The 27,051-nt window shown below is 41.3% G+C and overlaps 2 protein-coding genes across 3 annotated transcripts; one reads left to right on the top strand and one right to left on the bottom strand.

Annotated features, from left to right (window-relative positions):
* Positions 1-6,717: 6,717 nt before the first annotated feature.
* dedd1 (death effector domain-containing 1) lies at positions 6,718-20,172 on the bottom strand. 2 transcript variants are annotated; one of them, XM_054621648.1, is made up of 6 exons: positions 20,089-20,172; positions 19,691-19,874; positions 18,909-19,420; positions 18,605-18,733; positions 17,979-18,128; positions 6,718-8,719 (listed from the first exon to the last, which is right to left on the bottom strand). In XM_054621648.1, the coding sequence occupies exons 3-6, from the start codon at positions 19,381-19,383 to the stop codon at positions 8,313-8,315; spliced, it is 1,161 nt and encodes a 386-aa protein (XP_054477623.1). In that variant the 5' UTR covers positions 19,384-19,420; positions 19,691-19,874; positions 20,089-20,172; the 3' UTR covers positions 6,718-8,312. The 2 variants fall into 2 exon arrangements, with proteins under 2 accessions (XP_054477623.1, XP_054477624.1); XM_054621649.1 differs by having other exon boundaries at positions 18,909-19,415.
* Positions 20,173-20,457: 285 nt separating this feature from the next.
* On the top strand, positions 20,458-24,109 carry rabac1 (Rab acceptor 1 (prenylated)). The gene is made up of 6 exons (XM_054621681.1): positions 20,458-20,544; positions 21,354-21,489; positions 21,759-21,971; positions 22,226-22,323; positions 22,524-22,625; positions 23,146-24,109. The coding sequence occupies exons 2-6, from the start codon at positions 21,368-21,370 to the stop codon at positions 23,232-23,234; spliced, it is 624 nt and encodes a 207-aa protein (XP_054477656.1). The 5' UTR covers positions 20,458-20,544; positions 21,354-21,367; the 3' UTR covers positions 23,235-24,109.
* The last annotated feature ends 2,942 nt before the right edge of the window (positions 24,110-27,051 follow it).

Genomic DNA, 27,051 nt, shown 5'->3' with positions numbered 1-27,051 from the left:
AACACGCTGGCCCCTGAACGCACCTGCGCTTGGCCTCTCACAATTAGGGAATTAGTCAAATAAGAGGAGTCAAAGGAACAAAGGGTCTAACTAGCTGTGTCTGTTTTTAACATTTCTTCCCCTCCTGGATTCAAACAGCCCTGCTGCCAACATTGCATACATCCATACGTGTGTGCGGCGTTACGCGCACATTAAAACACTGACAAACAATGACAACAAGCACACACGCGCTCACGTCGTTTATATGTGCATGACATGTGCAGATTATAGGAGAAAGCATTGCAGAGACGCAGTTTGCAGCGTGACTTCCGTATATATATACATATATATATATATATAGCCTATAACACAGAGCATATTCCAAATCAAATATTCCCGCGATAATACAACATGCAGAGCAGCCAAGAAGACACAACGCTATTCGTCCACGGAGCAAAGGAGCAAGGGAGGACAGGAGAGAAAGAGCAAGGGAGAGAGAGAGAGAGAGAGAGAGAGAGAGAGGAGTGGGAGAGAGTCAGAACATGAGGGTTGCCCCCGTGAATTAATTTCTATCTAATCAATAAAATAGAAAAAGACCATCCCACACACACACACACACACACACACAAAAAAAATCATTAGGACCGATGTTTCTCCAGCCCCTCACTGCTCTCTCCACTGCCTTTCCCCGGGACTCTGCCGTGAGGAGAGCCGGGCTCCCCCGCAAGTGGGACTGAAAATCATTCGCCTTTTTTGAATAGAAAGATTGTGATATGAGAAAGGAGGAGGAGGAGGAGGAGGAGGGGGGGGGAGTGTATACAGCTGAGAGGAAAAGACACATGGAGGAAAAGAAGTTAAGTCTGCTGGATGCATATCTGAGTCACCTTTTTACGCGCGCGCGCCCCTGGAATCATTTACTTGTTTGTCTTTTTTTTTTTGGTGGAGGTGGAAATTTACCAGTGCTTCCATCGGTGAACGTCTCCATCCCCGCCATGCCAGCAGCCTGTCTGGACAAGAGAGGGATGGAGAGCAAAAAAAAAAAAAAAAAAGATGGGGGAGAGGGTACGGGAGGGGGCAGAGGTGTGTGTAAGAGGGGCCAGTGTGTGTGGGGCGGTTGATCTGGGGTTGGGGGGCTCAGCATTAAACTGAGGGGTTAGAGGTGAGGGGGTGAGGGGAGTGGGGGGTTTGGAGAGATATGGCTACACCCTAACCTTTCATGTCTCCCCCCCCCCCCTTTTTTTTTTTTTTTTTTTTTTTTTTTTTTTTTTTTGCACTCTCTTTCTCTCCTTGTCCCTCGTTGTCCCTCTTTCTCTCCCCATCTCTCACCCCTCGACGTGTGTCTCTCAGCGGTTTCCATGGCGACCCGGTGGCTGTGGTGCTGCTGCTGAGGAGGAGAAAGAGGCGCGTGCATGAGACAGGGAAGGAGGGAGCGAGGCGAGACGGTCGTTTGAAGTGCAGGGAGGGAACCATGACACATCTGAGGTAATTAGCAATCAGAGGCATTTCCAAGATTAAATATCATTGCTTAAATATTCTCCCCCAAGATGAGAGTCAGCCAGTGTGATGTTTATGGTGTTCATTTGTCGACTTGGTGAGAGTAAGATGTTTTAAAGGGGCCCAGTGGAGCTTAGTGTCTTGCATAATAATGCCATTAAGTATGTACAAACAGACCGTAAACTCTGTGTCATGGGAGGTTTTTACAAGTTCTGTAACTTCCTGACGTGCCAGATGTTTCTGATATGACACAGTGGATATTCAGCAGGGGGCTCTGCTGTTTTGAATCTGAGGCCTCCTCAAATTGGTGATTCATCTACATGCTGCCACCTGCAGGCCAGAGGAAACAGAGTCCTGCCTGCTCAGCCTGAGCAGAGAAACCTGCAGATCGTCTGCTGCTCACAGACTAAACACAGTGAGTCTTTTATAACCTTGGATTGCATGGTGGATTTTATTTACAAATTAAACGAGGCTGATTTAACCTAACCAAGCCGGTTACACCAGATTTTGAACATTGGAAAATAATCTAATATTGAATAAACGAACAAGGAATATATCCACTGACAATTATTTTCTTGCTTAATAATTACAAATCAAGCTATTGGCCTGACAAATTACATTTCATTTATATGTATTTGGGGGAAAAATTGCTCATATGTTGTGTTTTTAAACTCTTTTGAAATCCGCTGTGACTGACTTCTAGCTTTACAACCTCACACGGTGCAGAGGAAAACCAAGGAAGAAGGGTGTTTCGAGAAGATCACCTAATCTAATTTTCTCCCCTCAATAAAAGCCATAGAATTTCCCCCATCAGAGAGCTGTACCATATGCTGCAGGGTATACATATAATGAAGGCAGCCCCAGTGGGCCGGCAGAAGGCTGTAGTGTCTATCAGCTTTAGATGACACGTTTCGATAGGACACTGATTTAGGCCTGGGCTACCGCAAGATGACTTGAGTCTCCATCCAATCAAGGAGGTGCGAAGAACACCTGCGGACAGTGGAATAAAGTCCACAGGAAGATGATGGCCGGTGTCCAGCCGCACAACCCAGCATTACATTAGCTTTTTTTGCACCCAATACAATTTGCACTATATGGAACAGAAGACCACCTCTGATGTCACTATGAAGTGTTTTAGGCAATAAACCGAGCAGTCACCTCACCAAATGTTCAGTGTGCCATAGTCTAAAAAAGAAACAAATAAGGTCAGCTTTATATATTTGAGTCCAAGTTAATCTGTACTGCTGATAATAGAAAGTGAAAACACATGTTGAAACTGATCGATTCATTTAAAAAAACAATACAGTTTTATTATTTGGAATTTTGGCTCAATCATTGTTTCTCTCTTACCATGGCTTCCCCCTGGTTGTTTGGTCCCCAGCCAACTGCATCACGAGACTGCCACTGTCCTGCCCAAGCTCCGTCACCATAGCAACGGGATCTTTGACCCCGTCTGTGGAATCCTTGACCTGGATGTAGATCAGCTAGGCTTCGAGGGAGCCTATTGGCTGAAGGCTGCTGCTGTGCTGAGGCCTGTAGAGGAGGGCTGACTGTGGCGGTGCTGGTGATGAGGTCAGTAGCAGGCCGGGAGGATGGGAGGATCCTGGGGTTCGCTGTCCCTGACGGACTCAAAACATCACTTCAGCGGTGGCTTGTTCTACCTTGAATATTTTTATTTCGAGGGTGTTATTTAAAGCATAAATACATTTTGGATACCATTCTGTTCCGATACTACTCTCATGTCTGTAGGTGTTAAGTTATCTTAGTTTAAGAAAAATGCTGGAAACGTGTTAACAGCAAGACTGGCTGATTCCTAATATTTTAATATCAACCACCTATATTACTAATAAACTGCTTCCAGCCAAGAAATTACCCCCCACATAACCCCCCATTGAAACCACAAATTGTAATTTTTACATTGTCATTAAACAAAAGACATTTAGTATTTTAATTAGTTTGCTATACAGGTGCTGGTAGTCAGATTGTGTGACCTTTGGACGAGCCAGGCTGTAGCTTCTATGTATCAGATATGACCGTAGTACCAATCATTGTCAACTCATGACAAGAAAGTGAATAAGCATGGTACCTAAAATACCACAATATTCCTCTTAAAGGTGCTCAATAAATAAGTAAGAGCATATCTATTGACTCTAGACGGCTCTCAACATGGCGACGGCTGAGCCAGCAGCTCGCGGCTAACAGTGCAAACCGCGGCAACAGTGCTGACAGAGCTTACAGTGTTTACCTGAGGGGGAACTGGAGGGTTGGCGCTAGTTTTTGGGGCGACGACGCCATCGGTTTGGACGGCTGTTACAGCTATAACCGCGAGCCAGTGGGGCAAAATGACATGCACTAACATGAACTAATAAGCATGTAAGGCCGGCCTAGCACACACAGAGTGGAAGGGACTTCTCCATTACATTACTCCACTATATCTTTAAATAGCAAATAGTTGTTTGCTGCTATATTAATGCTCTGAATGTAGTAGAGAAGCTTTAAGCATCCAGACTTATTGAGAGTTTGTGGAAAACTTTCTGCACAGATCTGTTCTAGGAGACAGTTTTCTAGACTGTTTCTGGAAGAAGGGAACCATGCCAATGATGCCGTGGCCTTAGCATCATTTTCTTAACTTTTATAGCAGGATGAAATAAGGTGTAGAGCTGGGTCCAGTTGTTTGTCTGATGAAGTCACCTCAGCGAGGACATTCAGAGATCTGATTCCTCTAGAAGAGGGCGGTCTGTCAGAAGGAAGGGTGGGACTTGTCGATGATGTTCTGCCTGTGTCTTGTCCTTGGATATTCGTGAGGATAATGTTCCTGAGTGCTCCAGATATGCGCCCCAATTTCTTTGACAAACAAATCTCTCATAGTGGCAGGGTCATCCGGGAGGGAGTCATTGTTCAGAGGAGCAACACGGCAGCAGTCTTTGAGTTGGAGCTCTGTAGTTTCGCAGACTTCTCAGACAGAGTGCCTGGGTCTCCCTGTGGGCATCGCATCGCTGGTCTTGCTTTAAGGCTGGGTGTGGTGAAAACTGGGCTTTCAAAAATCTCAGTTTTTCCCCAAGGCAGGCCTGGGGCAGTTTAGCTGGCCATCAAACAGGCCTACTCTGAACAGGGTAGAAACGGCCCTATCAGGTTTTTCCCCGAGGGTTGGTCCCGCTTATTGTTCTCCATGATGGCAAGTCAATAATAAAACTTCATTTGTACCCTCTGCAGCATTTTTAACGGGCGGGTGTGGTCAGAGTGTTCTTAACTGACCTAATAATGGTGTCTTTAAGGCAGCAAGTGACAAGCAAGTAACAGTGCACTTTTATTTTAATTTGAAAATGAAAGAGACATTAGAGATCTAAGAGCAGAACTAAATCAACAAGAATGGGCCGTGAAATGTCAATTCAAATTTCAATTAATTTAGATTTGTTGCATGGCATCAATGTCTGCAGTTTGTGTGTGCATTGGATTAAACAAATATAATAAGATAATAGATAAATGGTTAACTTTAGTACATTTTGTTTATTAAATAAATGATGAACCATAAATAAATCTGTTTATTCCCCTGTGTATTTGGGAATTAATGTTGTATATTTCTTAGGATCCTTCACTCATCTAAAATGCCATAAATAGCTAATTAAAGAAAGTCACTCATTACTGTGCCAGTACAGAGTGCTTGCTTGGATATCTGACTGACATGAGGTGGCTCTTCAAAGTGCCCTTTCACCGACATTTACATTATTTATTCATGTGCTAGAGGACTGTGTTGGTCTACATCAGAGGACTTAATCATGTCCAAGGAGGTCCAGCAATAAGTCAAAGACCCCGCTCAGTATCAGGAAGTATCGTGTATGTATCCAGAAACCGACAATTCTTAATGTTACGTTAAAATGGTCTACATATTATCTTATCTGTGCTATACCTTATATAAATATTTCCAATGTAAATATTAATTTAACACCATCAACTCAAAAACACAAAATGTTCCCATTTTTGTTTTGCCCTCCATGATAAGAATCTGAGGAGTTGCCATAATCTTTGTACTAAAAAGCTACATGAACGATAAGTGTAATGTCATACAGGAAAAGCACAACACAATTATTTTTGAAAACAAAAAGAGAGGCACCTTAAAATCCATTTAACAGCTCAGAGGCAGCCACAAATTCGATTCAACTATGGTATCATTTTGGTTTTGGTAAGAATAACTGGCAACTCAGCTCTGTTTCACTGTTATTTTGTGGATAAATATGGCAGCCAATTGTCTTAAATATAACAAGTGTTTTTTAAATGTTCAGTTTGTGGAAGATTTAAAAGACCATTTATAAGAAATTATCTTGCAGAGAGACACTATCATTTTCATAAAGGAATCCATAATCTTAAATGAACATTTTTTACATTTTGTTTTCAGAAATTCTAGGTGTAAATTTGCTTTCGACAATGATAGAAATTGAAAATTTTCTGGCAAAAAAAAAGTGTCTTACATCTTTCAGATCATCACGCAAACAGCAGTTTAGAGTCATTACGTACACTGTAATTACTAAGCACTCAAGCAAGTGAATGGTAAAAGGAAGAAAATGTAGCAGAAGAGTGTGTAAGAGTGGGCAATGTGATAAGATGTTCGACGCACACACCATTCTTGGGTTTCAACGTGCAGACAGCTTCAGAGCAAGGAGAAATAATTAAGGATCTGATCCACGGTGACCTGCATTCGATGGACCTCTTCAGACCGTTTGGGGGCAGGAAGAGGGCACACTCCCTCTAATACAGGTACGGAGGGTGTAGGACCGGGAAAAATGACAATTCAGAAAACTGAGGAAAAAAATAACAAAAACAAGCACAATAACAAAATGTGAGACAAAGAGATTAGAGTTATGTTAAATGTAGGTAACCCGGTTTCTTGTCTTAAATATTTGTCTTTGTTGCAAACACAGCTGCTGTGATGCAAGAAACTCAAGACTTGATTTGACAATAAAGTATTATTATCATCATCATCATCATCATCATTTCAGAAGATCACCAGCAGTGTAAACACACACACACACACACACACACACACACACACACACACACACACACACACACACACACACACACACACACACACACACACGTTTGCATATACATGTGTCCAGAATTTTTTTTCTCTTGCAATACATTGGCAGTAAAGATTAAAATTCAAGCAATTTCTGTAATTGATACAATAAAGGTCAATGGTCAAAAACAGCTTTAGGAAAACAAACCTTTATTATTCACCACAAATAATATCTCATATATAAAGATTTCCACAAACAGAATTGGCATACCAAAACAAATTGTTCTTTAAATAAAAATGTTCCCCTGAATTAGAATATTCTTTTTGCTCCTATGAATAATACAATCATAGCAATAATAATATCAATAATAATAATGATAATAATAGTAATAATATTAATGATAATAAGACATCATCCCTCCCTCTGCCTGGCCCTTCAGAGAGCCCTACACTTCAGACAGTAGCAAGTCTGCCTGCTTAAGTCGTGCCTGTATGGGGGGGGGACTTACAGGAGGGGCCTTATTGATCGTCTTCTATGAGCGAAGTCCAGGCATTAGTTCCAGCAGGGTGAGTAGACAGCTGTCCGTGAGCCACTCTACTGGGCCTACATAGCAGGGCTGAGTGGAGCTGGGATGTGCACTTTTGATTTTGATCTCCCCAACATCACTTCTATTGACCGACGCACTGTCCTGTGCTTTACTTGCTGAGAGAAGCACTTGCTGAGGCCTAGCTGGAAGCCCGGACACAAGCCACCATTGTATTATCCGGGCGGCTGTTGACAAGCTTGGGATGATGAATCTTCCATGGTCTGCTGAGGCCTAGCCCTAATCACTGCTGTCATCTACTGGCAACTGCCGTATCCACTGACCACGGCAATCACAAGCCGGGTTATCGTGGCACACAGTGCCGAGGATCCCAGTGTTTGTTATCTAGGTGTATATGCGTGGGCTATAGGCTCTCCAAAGTTGGACACAAAGGTCAATCTGTACTGAGAGAAGTCCACTTTTCCATCTGGGCTCAGTTCTCTCACATACTAAAACGACAAAGAAACTTTTCTTCACATGCTTCATAAAGAAAAAGTGCCAGTTAATATTTGAATTATTCTGCAGGTTCAACCAACTAATGAATACCAAACAGTGAAGCATGTTTAGTTGGGTAACAGGGTCTGCTTTCTTTGAGAGCTTCAAGAGCCGTTTTGGAATCTGAAAGCCCGCCATCTACGCATAAATGTTGACAAAAATGTGGACAAATGCTTGATGACAAGTTTCGACTGCAGCCCATTTAATCTGTGTCCATGCATGTCTGTGTGTGTGTAGTCTCCAAGCTTGACTGTAGCCACGCAAAGGTGTCAACACTATGTAGTTATTGAGTTATTTTCTATCACTTGTGGCGCATCAGTTGTCTTAACCTTATCTATTTAAGATTGATAATGTTATGAGGAGCTCACCATTTCTTTTGGCACAGACTTGCTTTCTGCTGTTCTCACTGAGACTGAGAAGAAAAATCTTGATACATCCTGTTTCATCCTGTTGTCCTACACAATAGCACCAGTGCATGAATCCCAAGGGAAAGCACATTGATTGGTTATCATTCAGTTTTCTTTCACAAAAAAAGGTTACATTTCACCGAAAAACAGACAATTCTGAAAGAGTAAGGCCAGCTATGAACATAAACAACCAATGGTGAGAGCTGCCATCTAGTGGTTATTATATTAATTGCACTACAAAAGGAGGCCTTACCAAGTTACCATAACCTTCAATAAGATTAACAACTACTCCATTCTGCAAAGTGAATATACTACACCCCAAAGAGTCTTATCAGCCTATACGGCCCAGGGAGTCTCTGAGCGCCAACCATTACTAGATAACGACATTCTCCTAGCTCTCAGCCGCAGTCGGCCCTCCTCATAGTCATCCTGGTCCACACTGATCAGCAGGCGAACGCCCTCTCTGCCTGCTGCCATCCTCAGGGAGTCAGTGATGAAGACTCCCTTCAGGGCCTCCAGCAGGGCTCCGCTCAGGTAGTCACCCCAGAAGGCCTCGAGGTTTTCCAGATCTGTGAATTTGATTTCGCAGACGATGGAACCCAGGTCTCTGTTAAGAAGCAGCGAGTTGGCTCTGCTGAACAACTCAAACTGCCGCTCCAGGGGCTGCAGTTTGTCCGATGAGACACCGTTACGGAGGGCCGAATCATGATCCAGGTATTCGGCCCGGACACGAAGGCGGACATCTGATAATGGGAAGAGGGAGGAGGAAGCAGCGGTGGAAAAAATAAGGGTGACGGTGTGGTGGGGGAGAGTTGAGGGGTTAAATAAAGAAAGGGAGAGATGAGGGCCAGAAAGTGAATGGTGAGTGAATGGCAAAGATATAGTGAGGAAAGAGATAAAGGGAAGAGTAGTGGAGGATGAGGAAAGGTTACAGAAAAAGTGAACATTTTGGACAGGCCCACGTACAGTACCAGACAGAAGGGGGTGGGTCATGAAATGAAAATAAAAGGGAGGAGAAACGGGGACAAGACAAATCATTAAAAGACAGCTCGTTTAGATTATAGTGCATTACATGAAGTAGGGATTTAATAACGGGGTTCCAAGAGCAGAGTTCACAGATAAAATTACAACAAACTGGACCAGAAATTGTACACGGAAATACTTTCTTTTTGACAAGTGACAAGTAAAAAGGTGCAGCAGGGAAAAGCAAACCTTTAAATATGTGAGGCTCTGGAGCTAGAACAACCAGACTGTGTGCATTTCTTATGCTAAATACTTCTGCAACAGGTTTGGCATTGCCTGATATTTTGGCGCACTGAGAGAAATACTCTGCAACTGAACAAGTGGGGAAGTCCCTGTTCTTCTTCCTAGCCAAATCCATGTCAACTGTTAACTAGATGACTGCCAGTGATCAAAAGAAACTGATGCATTACATTTTTCAGCGTGACATCCTGCGTGTTCTACATAAATCATGGTGTAATTAATATAGCGAGATTAACTTGACGTCCTAAACAAATATCGGGCTGGCAGCAGTGAGAGCAACTTAGCAGTGTCAAGCCCTAGAGTGGCTTTCTGTTCCATTCCGGTGTTTAAAAACAGCAGATTCATTCCTGATTCATTCAACATGTTTATTGCCAAGAACAGATAGCTGCTGGTGTTCCGCAGTGACAGGATCGGTGGTCATGCAACAGCGCAGCGAGAAAGATCAGAGGATACATACATACTGTACTCAGTAAGAGCACCGCTGAGATCGTCCCCCATGTCATTATTCCAGAGCTTCGAGTGGAAACCAGCTCCTGACGACTTTTGCTGCAACAAAAATCCATCCCTCCCACTCAAACCCCCTAAGAAGAGGTTAACTATATCTACTACCATCCTTTTTGCTAGAAACATTCTTATCAACGTCTCACTGCAAAGGTGTGCGGGAGCATTTTTTCAAGCAGTTTTAAGGCCATATTTGCATCTCTTGGTATGAAAAACCCATCAAAAAAAAAAAAAAAAAAAAAAAAAAAGGAACAGTGTGTAGCATTTCAGGGGATCTAGGAGCAGAATTTGAATAACATTTTCATACCTGTTTTGTTATTTAATTTAGTGTATAATCACCTGAAACTAACAATCATTGTTTTCGTGAGCTTAGAACCTTCCTTGTCGTGTTGCAGCGCCATGTTTTTACGGACAAACCAAACACTAGCGAGAACCTTTTGTGGTTTTTGCATTATCCGACTACTGGTTACCGTTATTCTCAGACACGCTTGTGAAACTGTGGTAACGAGAGTCGCAGATTGCAAAAATGTGCTAGTGTTATTACGTTAAGCATGGCTTCTGAACGATGCAACGATTAACCCATTAGCTCATGTTAGCATGACATGTTAGCATGAGCTAAGGGGTATTCAGTTGGTTGCAATCTGATGCCACCAAATCCTACACACCGTCCTTTGAAAAGGTCAACGTGGAGGCATTTCATCAAGAATTCAAGGTAACAGGGGGTGAGTAATTGTTATACTGTACAAATGGTCATGTTGTGGGTAAAGTATTCCTTTGAAATTACTTTGAATCTTAAGAGTAAACTGAAACTTATTTCAGATGCATATTAGCACATAACAGAATATGTCTTCACATCACTCAGACCCAGAGTTATGTGTTTAAAGCGCATACTTGTGACTCTGATGGGAAGACGATCACCGTATTCTCACTCGTTTTACTTATCCAGGTCTGTAACTACACAGTCTCTATGACCCCACTGATAAATGATTCAACTTAAAAGTCACGTTTAACCACTCTCCATTCATATTTTGTTTGGGGCTTCGGGGAATGGCATAAGACTCCAGGGGGATAAAGTTTGGAAAATGTCAACATTAGAAATGCAAATGTTGAATTAAGGCATTGATTTTGCATGTCTTAACATTTCTAGGACAGCGATGACCAAACATTGGCATTTGCATTCAAGCTTCATTAGGCTGTAATTAGATTACTATTAAAACAGAGGACTGGATCAAAGGGGACACTTAATCGATGAGGTTTGGGAACTGTTTAAAACATTCAGGGTCGGGGATAAGACTTGAAGATCATTCAACTTTACATTAGCTCATACAAAAAAGGCTAAATGTTTTGGTTTATAGAGGCAATATGAAACACTGACAAGTTACAGGAATAAGACATTTGATTGTTACTTGACAAATTATTAAACCCTGTATCTATTACAATGTCTTCAATTAGTCTGTTATAATCTTACCTCAGGTCAATCAATTGACAATACATACAGATACAAGTACATTATTTTATCATACCACAAATCAACAACTGTCCTCAGAGAACGTAAAGTGCCAGTGCTAAGTATTCATCACCCTTTTTTTTGTTTTTGATTTACAACATTGATTAACGCTGGACTTCTAACAGCCAGCAGGTCTACTTCATTGCGAAAACTACATCATGAAGACAAACATTGCAAAACAAAATGGCGGCTGTTCCTGATTGGTTACTCAAAAATATTGCTCAGGGGAAGGGTACAGAAAAGTTTCAAAGCAACAATTACCTCTGCAGTAAAATCGATCATGAACTATATGGTAATCTGCCTCGAGTATGCTTTACTTAAGTACTGCTTGTTGGTGCAACAACTGGTTAAAGATGGCCTCCGAGAGGCTTATGAAAACTGTGAGATGGGAGACACTGTGCACACAACCATTAGGCATGTGTAGAGAAATCAGCATTAAAAGAACAATTACAAGGTTTGTCTCATCCCTCAATGTTTGGCATATGCCAATCACAGCACACCAACAGAAATAAACTAACCCCACATCATGCTGTGGGGTTGCTTCTCTGCAGCAGGCCCTGTATTGCCCTGTATCGCAGCAAAATACAGATAAATCCTGGAGAAACAACCTGCTGCAGTCGGCAAGAGAACTACGACAAAGATAATTTAATCATCTTAATAACCTATGACTTTGTGCAGATTTGTTTTCACTGTGGCAAAGTCTTTATCTGCAAAAATGCAAACATTGTGATTCAATGTTGCAAATCAACATTTTGTTGTTCAATATCTGTGCAAGAATATTGACAAATCAGCAGAGACTGGATATGTTAAAGTATTTCAGTATTCTGATTTAGTAGGGCGTCTGTCTACCTGCGTGTCAACTAACTCTTTGCACTCTTACACAATATTCAGTATGGACTCAGTGAAAAGCTCTGTTAACAGTTCAACCTTTTGGATCATTATACTGTGTGAGGGCTGTGGCTTTGACAAACAACCGACCTTCATGCAATTACTGTATTTATGGATGGCCTTCATTTATGCCTTCCCATTTCATACCGAGCAGGATGGAGGTAGAGATAGTGGCACTGAGGAGAAGGCCATTTAAAACCACAGGAACACCATGATAGTCATTTTGTTAGGGTTACAGAGCACTTCACGCTTCATCAGACACAGAGACATCCACTTAGACAGGACATTAGGAGGCACAGCTTTCATTTTCTCCCTTTAAACACCAAGCCCGTTTGGCTTCCTTCATCTCACCCCCACCCCTTCCAAAAAAAAAAAAAAAGAAAAAATAAGTTTAAGTACCCATTTACGAGAAGTCACTTGGCACGGAGAGCTTCAACTCTTTATCGATCCGTTTTTCTGTTGAATGACTGACCAAGAGAGTGGAGAGTTGAGAGGGGAGTATTGAGAGACGGGCAGACAGAACTCTCTCTTTTCTCCCCCATAGACAAAAAAAATCACTCTGTACCATTTTGCGTAGTTTGATCGTTTAGAGCTCGTTCTCTCCTTCTGATTGTGTGTAAGGATACTGTTTTCCTGACACACAGGTTGGTCTGTTTAGAACTGTGAACACAAAGAAAGGAGAGAAAGGAGAGAAAGAGACAAGCACAAGTGGGTTGGACATCTGTCGACAGGGTCGTTTTTTTCAACATCAAGCAGGCATGGCACAGCACTCACTACTCTTAGTTGTAATGAGGTCTGAGTCAGGGCAATAGTTGGTACTGACAAGTTAATCAGCTCAGCTTTACTGTAGCTCTATAATATAGCGTGGTAGTGTCTAAGGGGGATGCTTGGGACTACTCTTGCCTTGACCAATCCCCTTACCCTCACCTTCACCAACCCATTATTTAAGTTCCAACCACCACATTAATCGGATATGTCCATTACACCAAGTAAGGGCCTTTCTCAAGCACCCCATTTAGATGGCACAAAACCACCACTGAGCTGAGGGTACAAACACCTTATGGGCATTTTTAACAGCAGTTGTCATTGTCTGAATGTAATTGAGACACTTCACTGAAAATGATCTGAGAGATGAATCATGACGAGAAAGAGTATTTGAGGTCCGTTTAAAAGCTAGGGGCCAGAATTGGACTGAACCGCCCTATCTATCTCTGCTCCCTCTTGACAAACGCATACCCAGGGCTCACACGGGGCACAGAGATAGGATACAGCAGGAGCTTCCTTCAGCAGAGCACTGTTGGGTTATTTTCCTCAGAACTGCTTGAGTAAAAGGTTACACGGGCATTTTTTGAGAAAGCTGTCTGTTGGCAGCCATTTTAGATTCTCTGAAATGGAATACAGGACCAGTCCTTATGAAAGGACCAGTATCTGTGCAAAAAAAGCATTTTTCTTTGAACTTGAGACTCCAGAGCTGGCTGACTTGAAGTTTCAGTTATCCCAAATGAGTTGATTGAATCTTAAGGCAGATGCTTACAACCACTTGTAATGAAGATAGTGTGAGAGTGAAAGGATGACCCAAAAAAGTTTCCCCACAAGTAGCAAAAAGTGGCACCTTCACAAACATGTCCAACATTTATTTTTTGTCTTTGCAGGTTATTAACTGGGTCCATTGTTTCGAGTTGAGTTCTTACATGTATCAATTGATTCTCCCTCACTAAATTCCAAACCATAGAGCTTAATCAAACCTTAACCTAAGATAACCTAAAGATAAACTAGACCAAACAAATTGATTGTTCGCTCTTTGGTTTGCAGAACAAATATACCATCACATTCGTTTTTTATAGTGTCAGTACCAGTCCTAAATTATGTTTCTACTTCTGTTTTTCTCCTGAAACTTGATTCCAATTTCATAACAATGATTGGTTCTCCTGACATCTCCTGTAACACAACTTGCAAACTCCACCCTCTAATGGTATTCGACAGTATTTAATAAAATGGAATCGGTCAAATTGGAGGATAATACACTGTAAAAATTAGCGTTTTGCTGCTTAGTTAAGGTATTGTCAAACCCTTGACCCTGGCTGATAAAGACTCTTCTTTATCAGCCATGTTAGGCAGACAATTTTCTTTGACATCAATAACAAAATTATTCTTTTGGCTGACTAGAACTATAGAATTAGAATATATCAAAATATTCAATATAATCTGATGAAAAATGACATTTGACACAGGACTACAACTAAATCAAATTCAGAGAGAACACATTTTGACGAAGGCTACATCCACACTACTACGTTTCTGTTTTGAAAAGGGGTTTTAAAATAAAAACAATCTACGTCCACACGGGCGTTTCAGCATCGTTTTAGAAAGGATTTCCGTCCATACTAACACGCCTGAAAACGAATATCACATGACTATTCACGTACACTGGGTAGGCTTGATACTTTAGTTCTTCCTCTTTAAACAGACACATTTTGTGGTTTCAGTTTTCAAACTTAGTTGCAGGTCTTACTCTATCTCTCTCTCTCACACACACAAACATTTACTTTAAAAATTATAATGTACAAATAAAAGTTTTACTAGATTATGGGTCATAAACTTGGTCAACACACGCCCCTCACTCATTTCCTCCATTTCGTTTGTGTCTGTTTTAACACTGGTAGCTCTGCTGGAGGCTGAAGACCCTGTTGAACTGGAGAACATTTATGATTTTGATCGTTTACAGTTTTTTGTTAGCTTCACAATAGTTGTGCAGAACAAAATAAGCATTGATAAGATAAGGAAAGTCCTCTGTTTTGTGTACATTGCCCTCCTCAAAGCCCCAAACTGGGACTTCTAAGTCCGCTCCGTGGGGCTGATAACGCCGCTGGACACGCAGCTCACAAATCGCTCCACTAATAGCTTGCTAGGCGGCACGACGATTCAGGGAAGGACATATCATGACTGACAAGACCCAATCAAGACACATGGACACGTGTGTCTACGTCATTATTTTCAAAGGATTTCGGTTCTGCCTGTAAACACTACAAGGTAACCCCAGAGTTTTCAAACTTACTTGGCTAAGGTAGCGTTTCCAAACCCCTCCGTTTTGGAGTTTGAAAAATCGTTGTGTTGCCGCTCGGCGTAAACGTAGCAAAAGCTATGCGTTTTAAAATGAAGACATAAGAGACGTAGTAGTGTGGATGTACCCTAAAAGGAATGACTAAAAGTTGGCGAAAATGAAATTTCGGCGACTGAAACGCATTGAGCTGTTGTCGACTCTAACACTAGGAAAGATATAAATGACTTAAATGTGACAAAAACAAATAAGCATTTTTGTCTTAAGACTAAATATAAAATACTTTTCAAAATGATCACTGGATATGACCACACAACTATTTAAGTGCTTGATCAAGTGTCTTATATGCTAACGGGTTAACAAAAAACTTTCATCAAACTTACTTTACAGTCATTTAGTTTACAATATGAACAGAAATAAGAGTCAATGACAACACCTGTACTATACACATTTATAGTGAAAACACAGGCTGCCCTGCCAAGACATTAGAACAGTTGGCCATGTTTGTGAAATTGTGTCAAGTTCTTATGTTATGTTCAGAGAAAACAAGGGAATTCAAAACAGACTTCTCTTTACATATATCCCCATTATTGTGGTTTTAGTGAGATCCAATAAACTTTGAGTTGTCCAGAGATTTCAGTTTGACAATCAGCTGAAAACGTTTTGGAAATATCTGAGGCTTACTGCTGAGGACTCTGTCAGTTCTGTGAAACACTAACGCCAACTACCCTTGTCAGAAATAGATCAGGAATCATCCACAGTGCACAACACTAAAGAACATTACAGGATGATTTTTGTGAGGAGCGAATTACGTTTCCTAAGGGGGATGGGGTAGGGGGCAACTAGATTATGAAGCACAAGCATAAAGAGCATCTTGGCAGCACCAACCCCTGTTGTAACAAGGGGGGGGCTCTTTTACCTTAGGCATCGGCCCAGACTTGTGAGAGAGCGTGTGACTGAGTTGATCAAGCGCAGTATCTATGGACTGAGTGGAGTGACAGACTTTTTTGTTTTGTTCCTCAGTCTCCCCCTCTGTCTCCATGATCCATTGAGTCATAGGTTACTCGATCTGAGTCACAATCCTGAGACAACCTGGTGGAATCAAATGTGGAGTAAAGACAGCGACATGTTTAAAGTCACAGGCACATCACGCATCCTGAATGGCTAAGAAGGGCTGTCCTCATTGTTGTATGATCTTTTTTATTAAGTCAGAATCATCAGTCATTTGCTGTAATACGTATTTCTGACCAACAGGTAATGATGCAAGTTCAAACAATAGTTTGAGAAGGTCTGTGTGAATGACTAGGCAAACTTCACATAAAGGCAGCTGATGTTAGTGTTATCTCAATCTTATTGTGATGAGAGAGACAAGCATTGATTGATTAAAAAGGCAGGCAATAGTTGAAACGTGGAAAGGACATTGATAATGGTATACATGGAGCAGCTTTCAAGCAGAGTTAGATTCTTTCCAACAACAACAACACGAAAGATTGGTTTTAAGGAATATATGTGAGGCTTGACGGATGACTCTTGGGACAATTTTCTATCAAGCTTGACACTAAACCCAAACAAGGGTTGCTTCTAGTAGCGACTGGACAAAAGTAGAGAAAAGGACAGGAAACAACATACCAGTCTGCGCTATGATCAATAGCAGCAGCTGAAAATAGTCTGTTGAGTTAGAGAAAGGGTGAAATGAGGGGAAAAGAATGTAAAGATGGAGAAATGGAGAGGGCAACAAACCTGCCAGTGTTGTTTTGTTATACAGTTAAGGAGATAATGTAACTCTAAACATAGAGTGTGACAATGAAAATACCACATGAAACCATCTCAGAATAAAAGGAGCTGTCATTCAACAGGTGCTTTTTTTGAAGTTCTGAATAGGACAAAGCCCTTGAATCTTTGTGGTGTTTGAGATGTAAATTCAGCTTCAACTGAACAAACAGTGAACAAGGTGGTGACTTTCTGGTGCCATGAGACACTAAATTGAGTTGTCAAACCAAAGCGTAGTTGAAGCATCGCTACAAGTAAGTTTGGTACAAGTGCTAGATACAAAGACCTCATGCTGTATTCAACAATAATGATGTCGCATTTCTAGCAGTGAGAGATTTTTACCCAAATTCATAGCTAAGCTCTCCAATATATCTCTTTACATTTTTAAGCTGTCATGATATGTTTCAGTGAATGTGACAACGGAATTTAAAAAAGACATACATGGCTAAGGGGTTCTTCATTTTGATTCTGTGCAGTTCAGCGGCCTTTTAACAGTCAAAGTATGCTGACATTTAACAGCCAAACCCCCTCCACTGTATGCTTGTCTAAACAGTGTTAGTGTGCCAGCTGGTATTTAAGGTCAACTGGATTATAGTAGTTGGTCCAGTTCTTTTGAAGTGCGATAGTTATGCGTCTTTCTCCCTGCCTTTTACACTTTTCTTTCTCCACAAAAAAAAGAGTGAATAAACTCACACTAATCATTGCATTTTAAGGCAAATTTACCCAAGGAGTTCAAAAACATTGGGCTCAAGGCAATGTGCCTTGAGCGTTATTTTTGTTATGACAGTTTAAAGTGTAAACAAAGAGAAAAAACTCCTTAACTCGAGCTGAGGTTCAGCATAGACAAGGAGACAAAACAGATAATGTGGTGTTAATTGATTAAAAATGAAAGCTCATGTGGTCAACGAAAAGACAGGATATGATATGGATGAGAAAATGTCAGGATGAAGATAAGCAGGCAAGAGATAAAAAGCTAAAAAGGGAGATAGGTTAAGAATGCAGGGTCTTCACTTACTGCAGTACGCTTTGTGCAGTCGTGGTGGTGGTGGTAGTGGAGGCAGTGGAGGGCCCTGTCTGCTTGTTTTCTTGGGCCTGCGGCTCCAGCCATTTCCCCTCTTCTTCCTCCTCCTCCTAGCAGATGTCTCAGGCATAGAAGGATTATTACCTGACAGAACATGCATAGAATTAGTTTTTGGAATTTCGGACAGTGAGAATTTGGCGTGGATGGGGTTTATTTGAATTTGTACTGTTATATTTCTGTTTCTGTTCTTCCCTGTTTTTGTTAATAGTTAATAATTGCTCCATGTTAATCTGTTCCTGCTGATATCTGATCAGAGTTTCACCACAAGATCATGGTATGTTACCAGGGCACCAATGATTCTATAACTGTGTATTATTATTTTTACTTGGGGCAAACCACTTTAACTTAAAAAATGTACAAGTACATTCCGAGCACGAAATAAGGATGAAACAAACTACATTTCCATGTCAAAAAGGATGCCAGTGTCTCATCACCAAAAAACAGGTACTGGCTTAAAGAGCAGTTAGAAATGTTACTTGCTGTAAGGAATGATAAATGCTGGTATTTGAACCTTTAGCCTCTCAGTTCAACAAGCTAATAACATACTACAATGCACATACCAGTTCTCAATTGCTGTGCGAAATATGGAAGAAGTGTTTCTGTCTGTCTGTTGCTTTGCAGCATTCCAGAGACGCGCACCAACTGTCTGTTCCCTATTCCATACCTCTGTTCAATTCTCTCTGGAGATACTGAAAAAAAAAAAAAAAAAAAAAAAAAAAACATGTGTTAGTAATTATCAGGCCATGATTATTTGGACAGGAACGCAGTTATTGCTGACCTGTTCAAGAAGGCCATTGTTAAGAAAAAGCACTCGTTCTCAAAACCTCAAAATACGATAATGAGCCCCCTGTTTTTAATCCTCACCTGTCCTCCTTCTTTTATGGGACACTAAAGGCAGCAGGTCGTGACGAGTGAGGACTCTAAGTAGTTGCAGTAGTGGCTCCAGGTTGCCATCGCTGAGGTACCCCCGCCTCTCCAGCTCCAACAACAGCTCAAGACCGCTCTTGGGCTTAAATGAGGCCTTCAAGGGACGCTGGGAGCCCTGAGGCTGTAACCGCATCCAGGCCTTTAACAGCTCAGGACTCGGGGAAACGCCCAAGTCATCTGGGTCGTTTCCACAGGGCTCAACTGTCCAATCTGCTGGGTCAAGAATGTGTGTCGCAGGACAGGTTTCATCCAGAAGGAATGACAACACTTCAATGTCAGTCTCTGTCAGCTGACAACCAACTACTTCAAAGACCTGATGGAGGGACAACATCCCGTAGTAGTTCAGACAGTCCGTTTCATCCCAGGAAAGCGAGTCCCTGAGGGGGCACTCTGGGTGAAGCGCGGCAGCCATGGGTCTGCTTACAGCCCCTCTCCACCTTCAGACTGATCTGGATAAAAAAAAAAAAACACAAACATAACAGCAAGTTATTCAACATGCAACAGCATAACTCTCTCCATCTGGGAAGTTGAGAAATAACAGCATATGATTCGTGTTCAGTCGTTTAACCTAATGATGCACAAATGAACACAAATGATGCACAGCAGCAAGGTGTCTGCAGAGCTTTACAAGCTCAGGGTAACATGTCAGCGTCATGCACGTTCCTCTTGTTTAAGTTACAGTCTTCAAAAGCCCGTCTCAGCAAGCTCTGCAGTCCCACCTGTTTCCTGATGTCACCCCGTCTTGGAAACATGCAATGCGAAGCTGTGTCAGCTTCTGTTTGAGTGTGCTTTGTTGTCGTCGTTTCAAAAGGACTACCTTACTAGACCAGGGTAGTCTTAAACACACAGCAGCAACAAACAGTGGGAGAACACGACGCCCCCTTTCGTTACGTCATCACGTTCCTGTGAGGAAAAAAACAACATAACGAGTAAAAGAATGCACTTCAGACAGATGTTTATTGAAATGACCAAATGCAGATTAAAACGAGCGACACGCCTAGTGTATTAACACATGTGACTATAGGTGACATCAATGATAACGTTAATGCAAACGGGTATTTGTTTATTTACTAAATTGCTTATTTATTATTATTTATTATTGTGCCTCAAAACTCACGTTTCTGGTTATTAGAGTTCGATGGGAGGACTGGTTTGGACTGTCCGCCAACTCCCACAGCACCTTGGACTACTGACAGCAGCACAACAACACAGAGAAACCGACCAATCACAGCGCTCCGTCTGCCCGATGACGTCAGACACGTCTTCAGTCCACTGATCCGGAATCAGATGACCCGCCTACAACCGGCTCTCGTCCTCATATCTCTTTTCTACAAACGCATACATATACACATATGAAAACATGTAATTTATAGAAACTCCCTGTTGAATGTGTTAGCAATGAAATAAACATTAAACATTAAGCACCTCAACAGGGGGAAGGGAAGTACCCGCTGCTGCCACTAGGGGGCGATGTTCTGCACCTAGAAAGCAGGAAGTCAGAGAAACGTCCACATCACATCCGTGAACCAAAACAGCAACAAAAGGTCTCAGGCAGTCCCACCAAGGGTCCACTGTAAGTATACGTGGTTTCACGATTATACTGTTACCACTTTGTTTGTATTCGTGTGTAAAACATCCACCAATTGGCCCACTACTTAATGTAATTGGATTTGCGTTGGTGGATATGGAGGTGAGCGGAGAATCTAGCTGTGAGCCGCAAAGTTTCCTTTTATACCAAGAGTTTTTGTTTAGAAATAGGTTTAGTGACTCTGTCCAAGTCACTGCATTAATACTTCACGGGTGTATGTTGGCAGTGATTGCTCTGTATCCTGTGTGTAGTGATGTGGCAGAGGCCAGGCCCTTTGATGACCACAGTTTTCCACTGTAGCTGAACTAGTGTAACTCTATTCAGGTTTCTGCATTAATGTGACACGTAGGCATGTAATTGGTGTTATTAAAAAATATAGTTACTAACTACTCACACTTGCTTATTGATTTAGCGTCCAATTTGTACGTTTCCTGTAAAATATTGTTATTTTCATGACACTTGAAATTGCAACTTCACCAATCATTCATAATTAATTAACTGTATACTCTCAATGCAGGTTTAAACTAATTGAAATGTCCAAAGCAATCATTCTTCACCTTTCTGAAGCTATAACCATCAAATGTGTGGGGTTTTGTATTTAATTAATACTTTGATTGATGATTTATTTATGTGATTCATTATCTGATAAAGAGATAACTGACTAATCCAGTAAGTGTGTTAGCAGCAGCGCTGATGTTCTTTGAAATTATTTGGATTTGTAAAATCCGTTTTTTGGCAAAAATTCAAATAGTATTAATTTGGACATTTGTGTTATTATTGTTTTTGCCTTGCAGCAGACAGCGTGTAGATGCCATCTGGAGCTCCAACAGGGGAGAACTGCCTTGTCGACATGGACAGCAAGGCTGGAGATCTGTTCGGTGCTGAGGAGGCTCATCCAACCGGCACAGGTGGAGCTGGAATCATGGCAAAGTAAGGACCTATATGTTTTTATTTTTAGTGATGATGCTTTTATTATGAGGGCTTGTGATTCTATGTTGCTCAAATGTCTTTCCATCAAACCTGTAGAAATATACTAAGGTATGTTGTAAATGAATCCACAATGCAGACAAATTATATGAACTAACTGATATGTAAGGGCCTATATGGGTACTTACACTCTAGTCTCTGTAGGCGTGTTTATGAATTTCTTAATATGACTGTATGTATTCAGTTCTTAATGAATTTGTCTTATCTCATAGGCTCTGGCTCCCCAAAGGCCTCTCAGTCAGTATGGCTAAAGAGTGGATCGACAGGCGTCGCATGTCCATTCGACCTTGGGCCAGCTTCGTGGACCAACGCAAGTTTTCGAAACCACGAAACTTTGGAGAGTTGTGTCAGAGGATGGTGAAAAACGTGGACACTTTCAACAGCAACTACACCTTCATCTTCCTGGGTCTCATCCTCTACTGCATGTAAGGCCAACAAAGAGGACATCGTTTGTGTTGTCTTGTCAGTGGGAGTGATTACTCTTCCTGCCGCCCAGTCTGCACAAATACACACAGGAACTTTCTTTGGCCACTGGGTATATTAGGAAAGAGAACAGAACATTTTCTGTGAAATTTCACTAAAATTAAAATATACAATCATTAAAGCTTTAAACTAAATCTGGAAATGCTGCAATAAATAATAAAAAATTGATTGTTATGTTGATATTTCTTCTCCTCAGTATCAGCTCTCCCATGCTACTGATCGCCTTGGCTGTGTTTGCTGGTGCCTTCTACATAATTCACCTCAAGTCCCTGGAGTCCAAACTGGTTATCATGGGTGAGTAAAGCTGTCAGATATACTTTGCAATCTATTAATATTGTCAAGCTATGTTGCCTCTCTGATTTTTTTTGACAGGTAAAAAAAACAAGTTAATAAATTCAAGGACAGATAAAATTCATGTTTGTGGCTAGCATAACAAAATAAAATATGTATACCTTTTTATCAGTGGCATTATCTGTAATTTTCTTGTCAACCAGGCAAGGAGCTGACTGTCCCTCACCAGATGAGTCTGGCTGGAGCTGTTTCTCTACCTGTGTTCTGGTTGGCTGGAGCTGGAGCTGCAGTCTTTTGGGTTCTAGGTAAGATAAGACAAGATAAGATAGACTTTATTATCTGTCACATAACATCAGAAATTCTCTTTTGACAGGGTTTAACACAAGACCAACCATGCACATTTAAAAACACACATACACATACCTAACATAGGACTTGTAGTCCTATGTTAGGTATGTGTATGTGTATGTGGTATGTGTTAAAACTATGGTTGACAAGAACAGTGTTAACCGAGACAAACCACATTAGTTATTTTTGCCATTCATTGTTAATCTGAAATATTATTATTATTATTATATTATTATTATAGTATTATTTTGAAATGTTTGTTGCAAAACTCCTTTTTCTGTTGTTGTTTTTTTGTGATAATATTTCCTGTATTAAATCATATTTTACTGCTACATTTAATGGAAGTCTCTGTGTAATAGGGTCTTTTTAAATTACCTGAATGTAATTGTAAATGCATATAGACACTGTCAAAAATTCTTCTTCCTCATTGTTTTTCCCCTCACATTCCCCTTTTCCATTTGTCACGTCTACTGTCAGGAGCGACGCTGTTTGTGATTGGCTCTCACGCTGCGTTCCGTGAGCTGGAGGCATCTGAAATGGAAGAGCTCCTCATGGAGCCCGTGTGAAGAGCAGACTGAACCCTCAGCGGGTGCAGGTCAACGATCAGTCTTCACTTTTACCCTGTAATCACGTTAGCTCAGAGGGGTTGAGGAAGAACTGCTCCTTGATCTGTTCCTTAGCTATGCGTGTGTCCTGTATGCCCTGTTTTAGATTGCAACTTGTTTTGCCTCTAAAGTAGTTATTGTTACACACTCATTCATACACATTTCCTTCCATATGCACAAATGATTCATTTGTTAATAAGTATTTAAGCACATTACCAGACAGATGATATGCCTTTCTCTACATATGTTAAACCTTGGATGCCTCTGGTTTGTGTCAAATAGCCTCTTGCTCCCTGCAGTGTTTCATATTAAATGACATATCTTTCAATTCAATAATCTCTGCTGTAGATATCTTCAGAAGTAGCTTCTGGGTCCATAACATCTGACAAGATTGCTGCTTTCTTATGTAAAGATAATGTATACAGTAAATGCATTGTTTGCTATTCTAAACTGCTAAGATAAAAGAATAATTTTCCAAAGGAAAAGTGCCATTTAAAGCTTTAAGATGATAATGCACAAAGAAAACTAAATGTTTTATTTAAGAGGATACAAAACCAAATTAGGTATCTCAGATAGGGTACTTAACATAGACATGTGGATGAGATGACATCTTTAAAGGTCAGTAGATAGTAACTGTTTTGTATTGGGGATAATGTGGTACTTTGGTGTCTCTATGCATATTTATCAAATCTGCTTACAACAAACAGATCTAAAGGTCACTCTGTAAAGCTGAAATCTTTCTTTTTTGAAATTATTCATTATTCATTTGTTTACATTTTGATGTAAGTTTGGGTGTTTTTGTATTTAAATTCTGGAAGTGCAATAAACCCCTGATGTAAAGATTTCATGTCCACTTCTTTGGTATTTTGCTTCTTACTTAGCCAGGTGATTTGTTTCTATTCGGTCAAAACTACATTCTTTTCCTGTTTGTGCACCACAGCGAGGAGTTTGCAGTGAACTCAGTGGCCCTCAGCACTTAGTCTGTACATTTTCTCATTATTCTGTGCGGGTCTGAATCCACAGTGGAGTAGGACAGTTCCAACCCTCCTGGCTCCTCTTCTCTATCTCTACTACGCCAAACACTGCAGCACTCACCAACCCCCTCTTGTCCCCCCTATGGTCCCCCTTTTCATGTGACCCCTGTGACCTGTGCTCCGTGACAGCACAGCAAAAGGACCCCATGCTCGGGTTGCCATGGCGATGACCTTGGAAGGGCCCCAGTCAGACACACACACACACACACACTCGTCCACAGACACACTCTGCTTACACACTGCGGCAAAGGCGAGCGATCGATATTCTATTATACTGAGGGTGGCGGCGGGGGGGAGCGAGGAAAGTCGCACTGCAGTGAGCTCACTGCAGAGACACAGGGGAAATTAGAGAGAGGGTGAGAGTGTGAACGTGTTTGTCAGTGGGAATGACAGAAAGTGGTTGTGCACGTGTGTGTGTGTGTGTGTGTGTGTGTGTGTGTGTGTGTGTGTGTGTGTGTGTGTGTGTGTGTGTGTGTGTATGAGCAGGACACACTGCGTTTGTCATTGGACAGTGGTGGAGCGCTGCCAGAAAGTTTTTGTGTTTGTCATTCTAAGAGACATGTGGTAAATGTTAAAGGGATGTGGCAAAGTGACCTTACAAACCACCCAATGCCTATCTCTCACATAAAGCTGTAGATTGTGTATACTTGATTTGATTTGTGTACTAGGTGGGCAATAAGAGGCTCATTTAAAATAGATGACCCTTGTGGCACAGAGAGGTAGCACAGTTACAGCCTGTTCCCTTAAGATTAAAGATATACTGCCTTGCTTTGCTTGCAGTAATGTAACCTTTAGAAAATTACTTTTATTAATCATAAGAGTTGCTATTCCTTCCCTGAACACATCATTCATGAACTAGTTCTGATTATTTATAGTCTTGAAAGATGAGTTTGGGGAAATAGTAGGACATTGTTCCATTTGTAAGGCCCTGACAGCGACTGTCATCCTGAAGCTCATGAATGTTGGCGTCAGACATGGCTGACACATTAACAGAGCGGTTTGGTGCATTACCCTGGGTCGCTGCCAACCCTTCCTCCTATGGTGCTCTACATTATGCAGACTGCTGGTTGAAGTGCATATAAATACACAACACTAGGTGGCATCCCAACATCATATTTGTAGTTAATCATCTCTGCTGTGTTGCACACAAATTACAGCTGAAATCAGAAAATTTGCTGCTAAGTGTGATCAAATAATGTGAGATTGTTTAATATCACATTTTAATATATGCGCTGGAATAATATTTAATCTGTATTCCAGTCAACATAATTTACCTTAAAGTCACGTGAGTAGCTAGCATATGTAAGGGGGTTATATCATTAGCATATTACAATCGACAGTGATACGGCCTAACACAATGGGATAAATTAAATTTGACCATAAGGATCAACGCTACTTCGGTGCAGACTTAACAAAATGTAGCATATAACAGGCTTTTAAAGGGAGTATTTGTTGCTGGTCTATGGTAAGGTATGGCATTCAATTATTTGTATGTAGTCAAAATATGCCACCTTCATGAGGGATGCATATCATAAGTTGATTTCAAGTAGGTAAAGAAAAATAAAGACTAAGGGATATAAAAGAGAATATCATATCATTGTAATAAAGTGTGTTGTGAAGTGTAGATTTTCATTAGACAGAAAGACACAAAGGCAGTTTTAGGTTGTATTAAATGTTCTAGATGTTTTATTGGTGTTGGTTTCGTTTATTTGACACACATGTTCTACTAGTTGTGGGGGTTTTTTTCTTCTTCTTGACTATCAACTCTTGCAGCCACCTCAGATAGACCCAGCCTGAAGCCGGTGGCCCTTCACTGGTCTCCAACACATACATGCACACAGAACCAGGCCAGACCAGGCTATACAAGGACCTGGACCGAAACCAGGGGTGGAACCGATCTGGTAATAGGTCCTGACCGCAGGTGCATCATCAGTCTCATCATCACCACTCACCACATCATACCGGCACACATGCAGTGACAGGAACCTGAAAGCCTTGGTTGGGGTCTTGTGTCTTTTGGTAAAAACACAACCTTAAAAACCTGCTCTGCTGTTACAGTTTTAGAATAGCCTCCTGAAAAACCATCAAAAACAACTGAAACCAAACAGAAAAAACAGAAACAGAGAGAGATCTCTCACTTTTTCCTATTTCACCAATATCGTGGATGTTAATCTTCATGAATTTCTCTCGTGAGCTGTTTTCAACATGTTTTTTTTATTGTTTCATTTAAATTCAGTATAGAATTATATAGATTTCCTAGAGCACACAGAAAGATTGAGTTGTATTTACCAACTTTGGGGGGAGGGGGAGGGTGTACTGGAATAGTTATTAACAAGGACAATGGTTCACACAGTGCACACAAACAGAGACAAACGGGGCGGGAGGGAGGGGAGGGGAGGGGGGGGTGTGAGAGACAGAGGGGGAGAGAGGGGGACAGGACGCCATGGGGTGTGCTTTGTTAGGCCTAAATGAGGAAAAGCAGCTCTCACGTACCCCCCCTCCCTTCTTGGAAATAAAAAAGACAAGTAAAATCATCGAAACCCCCCCGTACCCCACATATTAAAAAAACAACAACACTGTGGCCGTCGAGTAAACGGAATAGAAGGAAGGTGGAAGTAGGGAGAACGACAGGGAGAATGGCCACTCCGCTGGTCCTTCACAGACAGGAGACGGAGGCGAGAGGTGGCAGTCGAAGTGGTGTCAGCGGTGGGGATCTCACTGTGTGATCTTTACATCTTTGTGTG

Source organism: Anoplopoma fimbria, chromosome 20, assembly GCF_027596085.1.
Source record: "Anoplopoma fimbria isolate UVic2021 breed Golden Eagle Sablefish chromosome 20, Afim_UVic_2022, whole genome shotgun sequence".
NCBI classification, from domain to species: Eukaryota; Metazoa; Chordata; class Actinopteri; order Perciformes; family Anoplopomatidae; genus Anoplopoma; species Anoplopoma fimbria.
The sequence above is the reverse complement of the archived record's forward strand: the minus strand, read 5'-3'. Positions and strand labels throughout refer to the sequence as shown.

Excerpts from the sequence above, each read along its gene's own strand:
- dedd1 (XM_054621648.1), bottom strand. The coding sequence starts at position 19,383 with ATGGCTGCCGCGCTTCACCCAGAGTGCCCCCTCAGGGACTCGCTTTCC. Across the intron at positions 18,734-18,908 it reads CCATAAAAGAAGGAGGACAG|TATCTCCAGAGAGAATTGAA; the intron begins GTGAGGATTAAA and ends TTTTTTTTTCAG. Across the intron at positions 8,720-17,978 it reads ACTGCACAAAGCGTACTGCA|ATGTCCGCCTTCGTGTCCGG; the intron begins GTAAGTGAAGAC and ends TCCCATTATCAG.
- rabac1 (XM_054621681.1), top strand. The coding sequence starts at position 21,368 with ATGCCATCTGGAGCTCCAACAGGGGAGAACTGCCTTGTCGACATGGAC. Across the intron at positions 21,972-22,225 it reads GGTCTCATCCTCTACTGCAT|TATCAGCTCTCCCATGCTAC; the intron begins GTAAGGCCAACA and ends TCTTCTCCTCAG. Across the intron at positions 22,324-22,523 it reads GTCCAAACTGGTTATCATGG|GCAAGGAGCTGACTGTCCCT; the intron begins GTGAGTAAAGCT and ends CTTGTCAACCAG.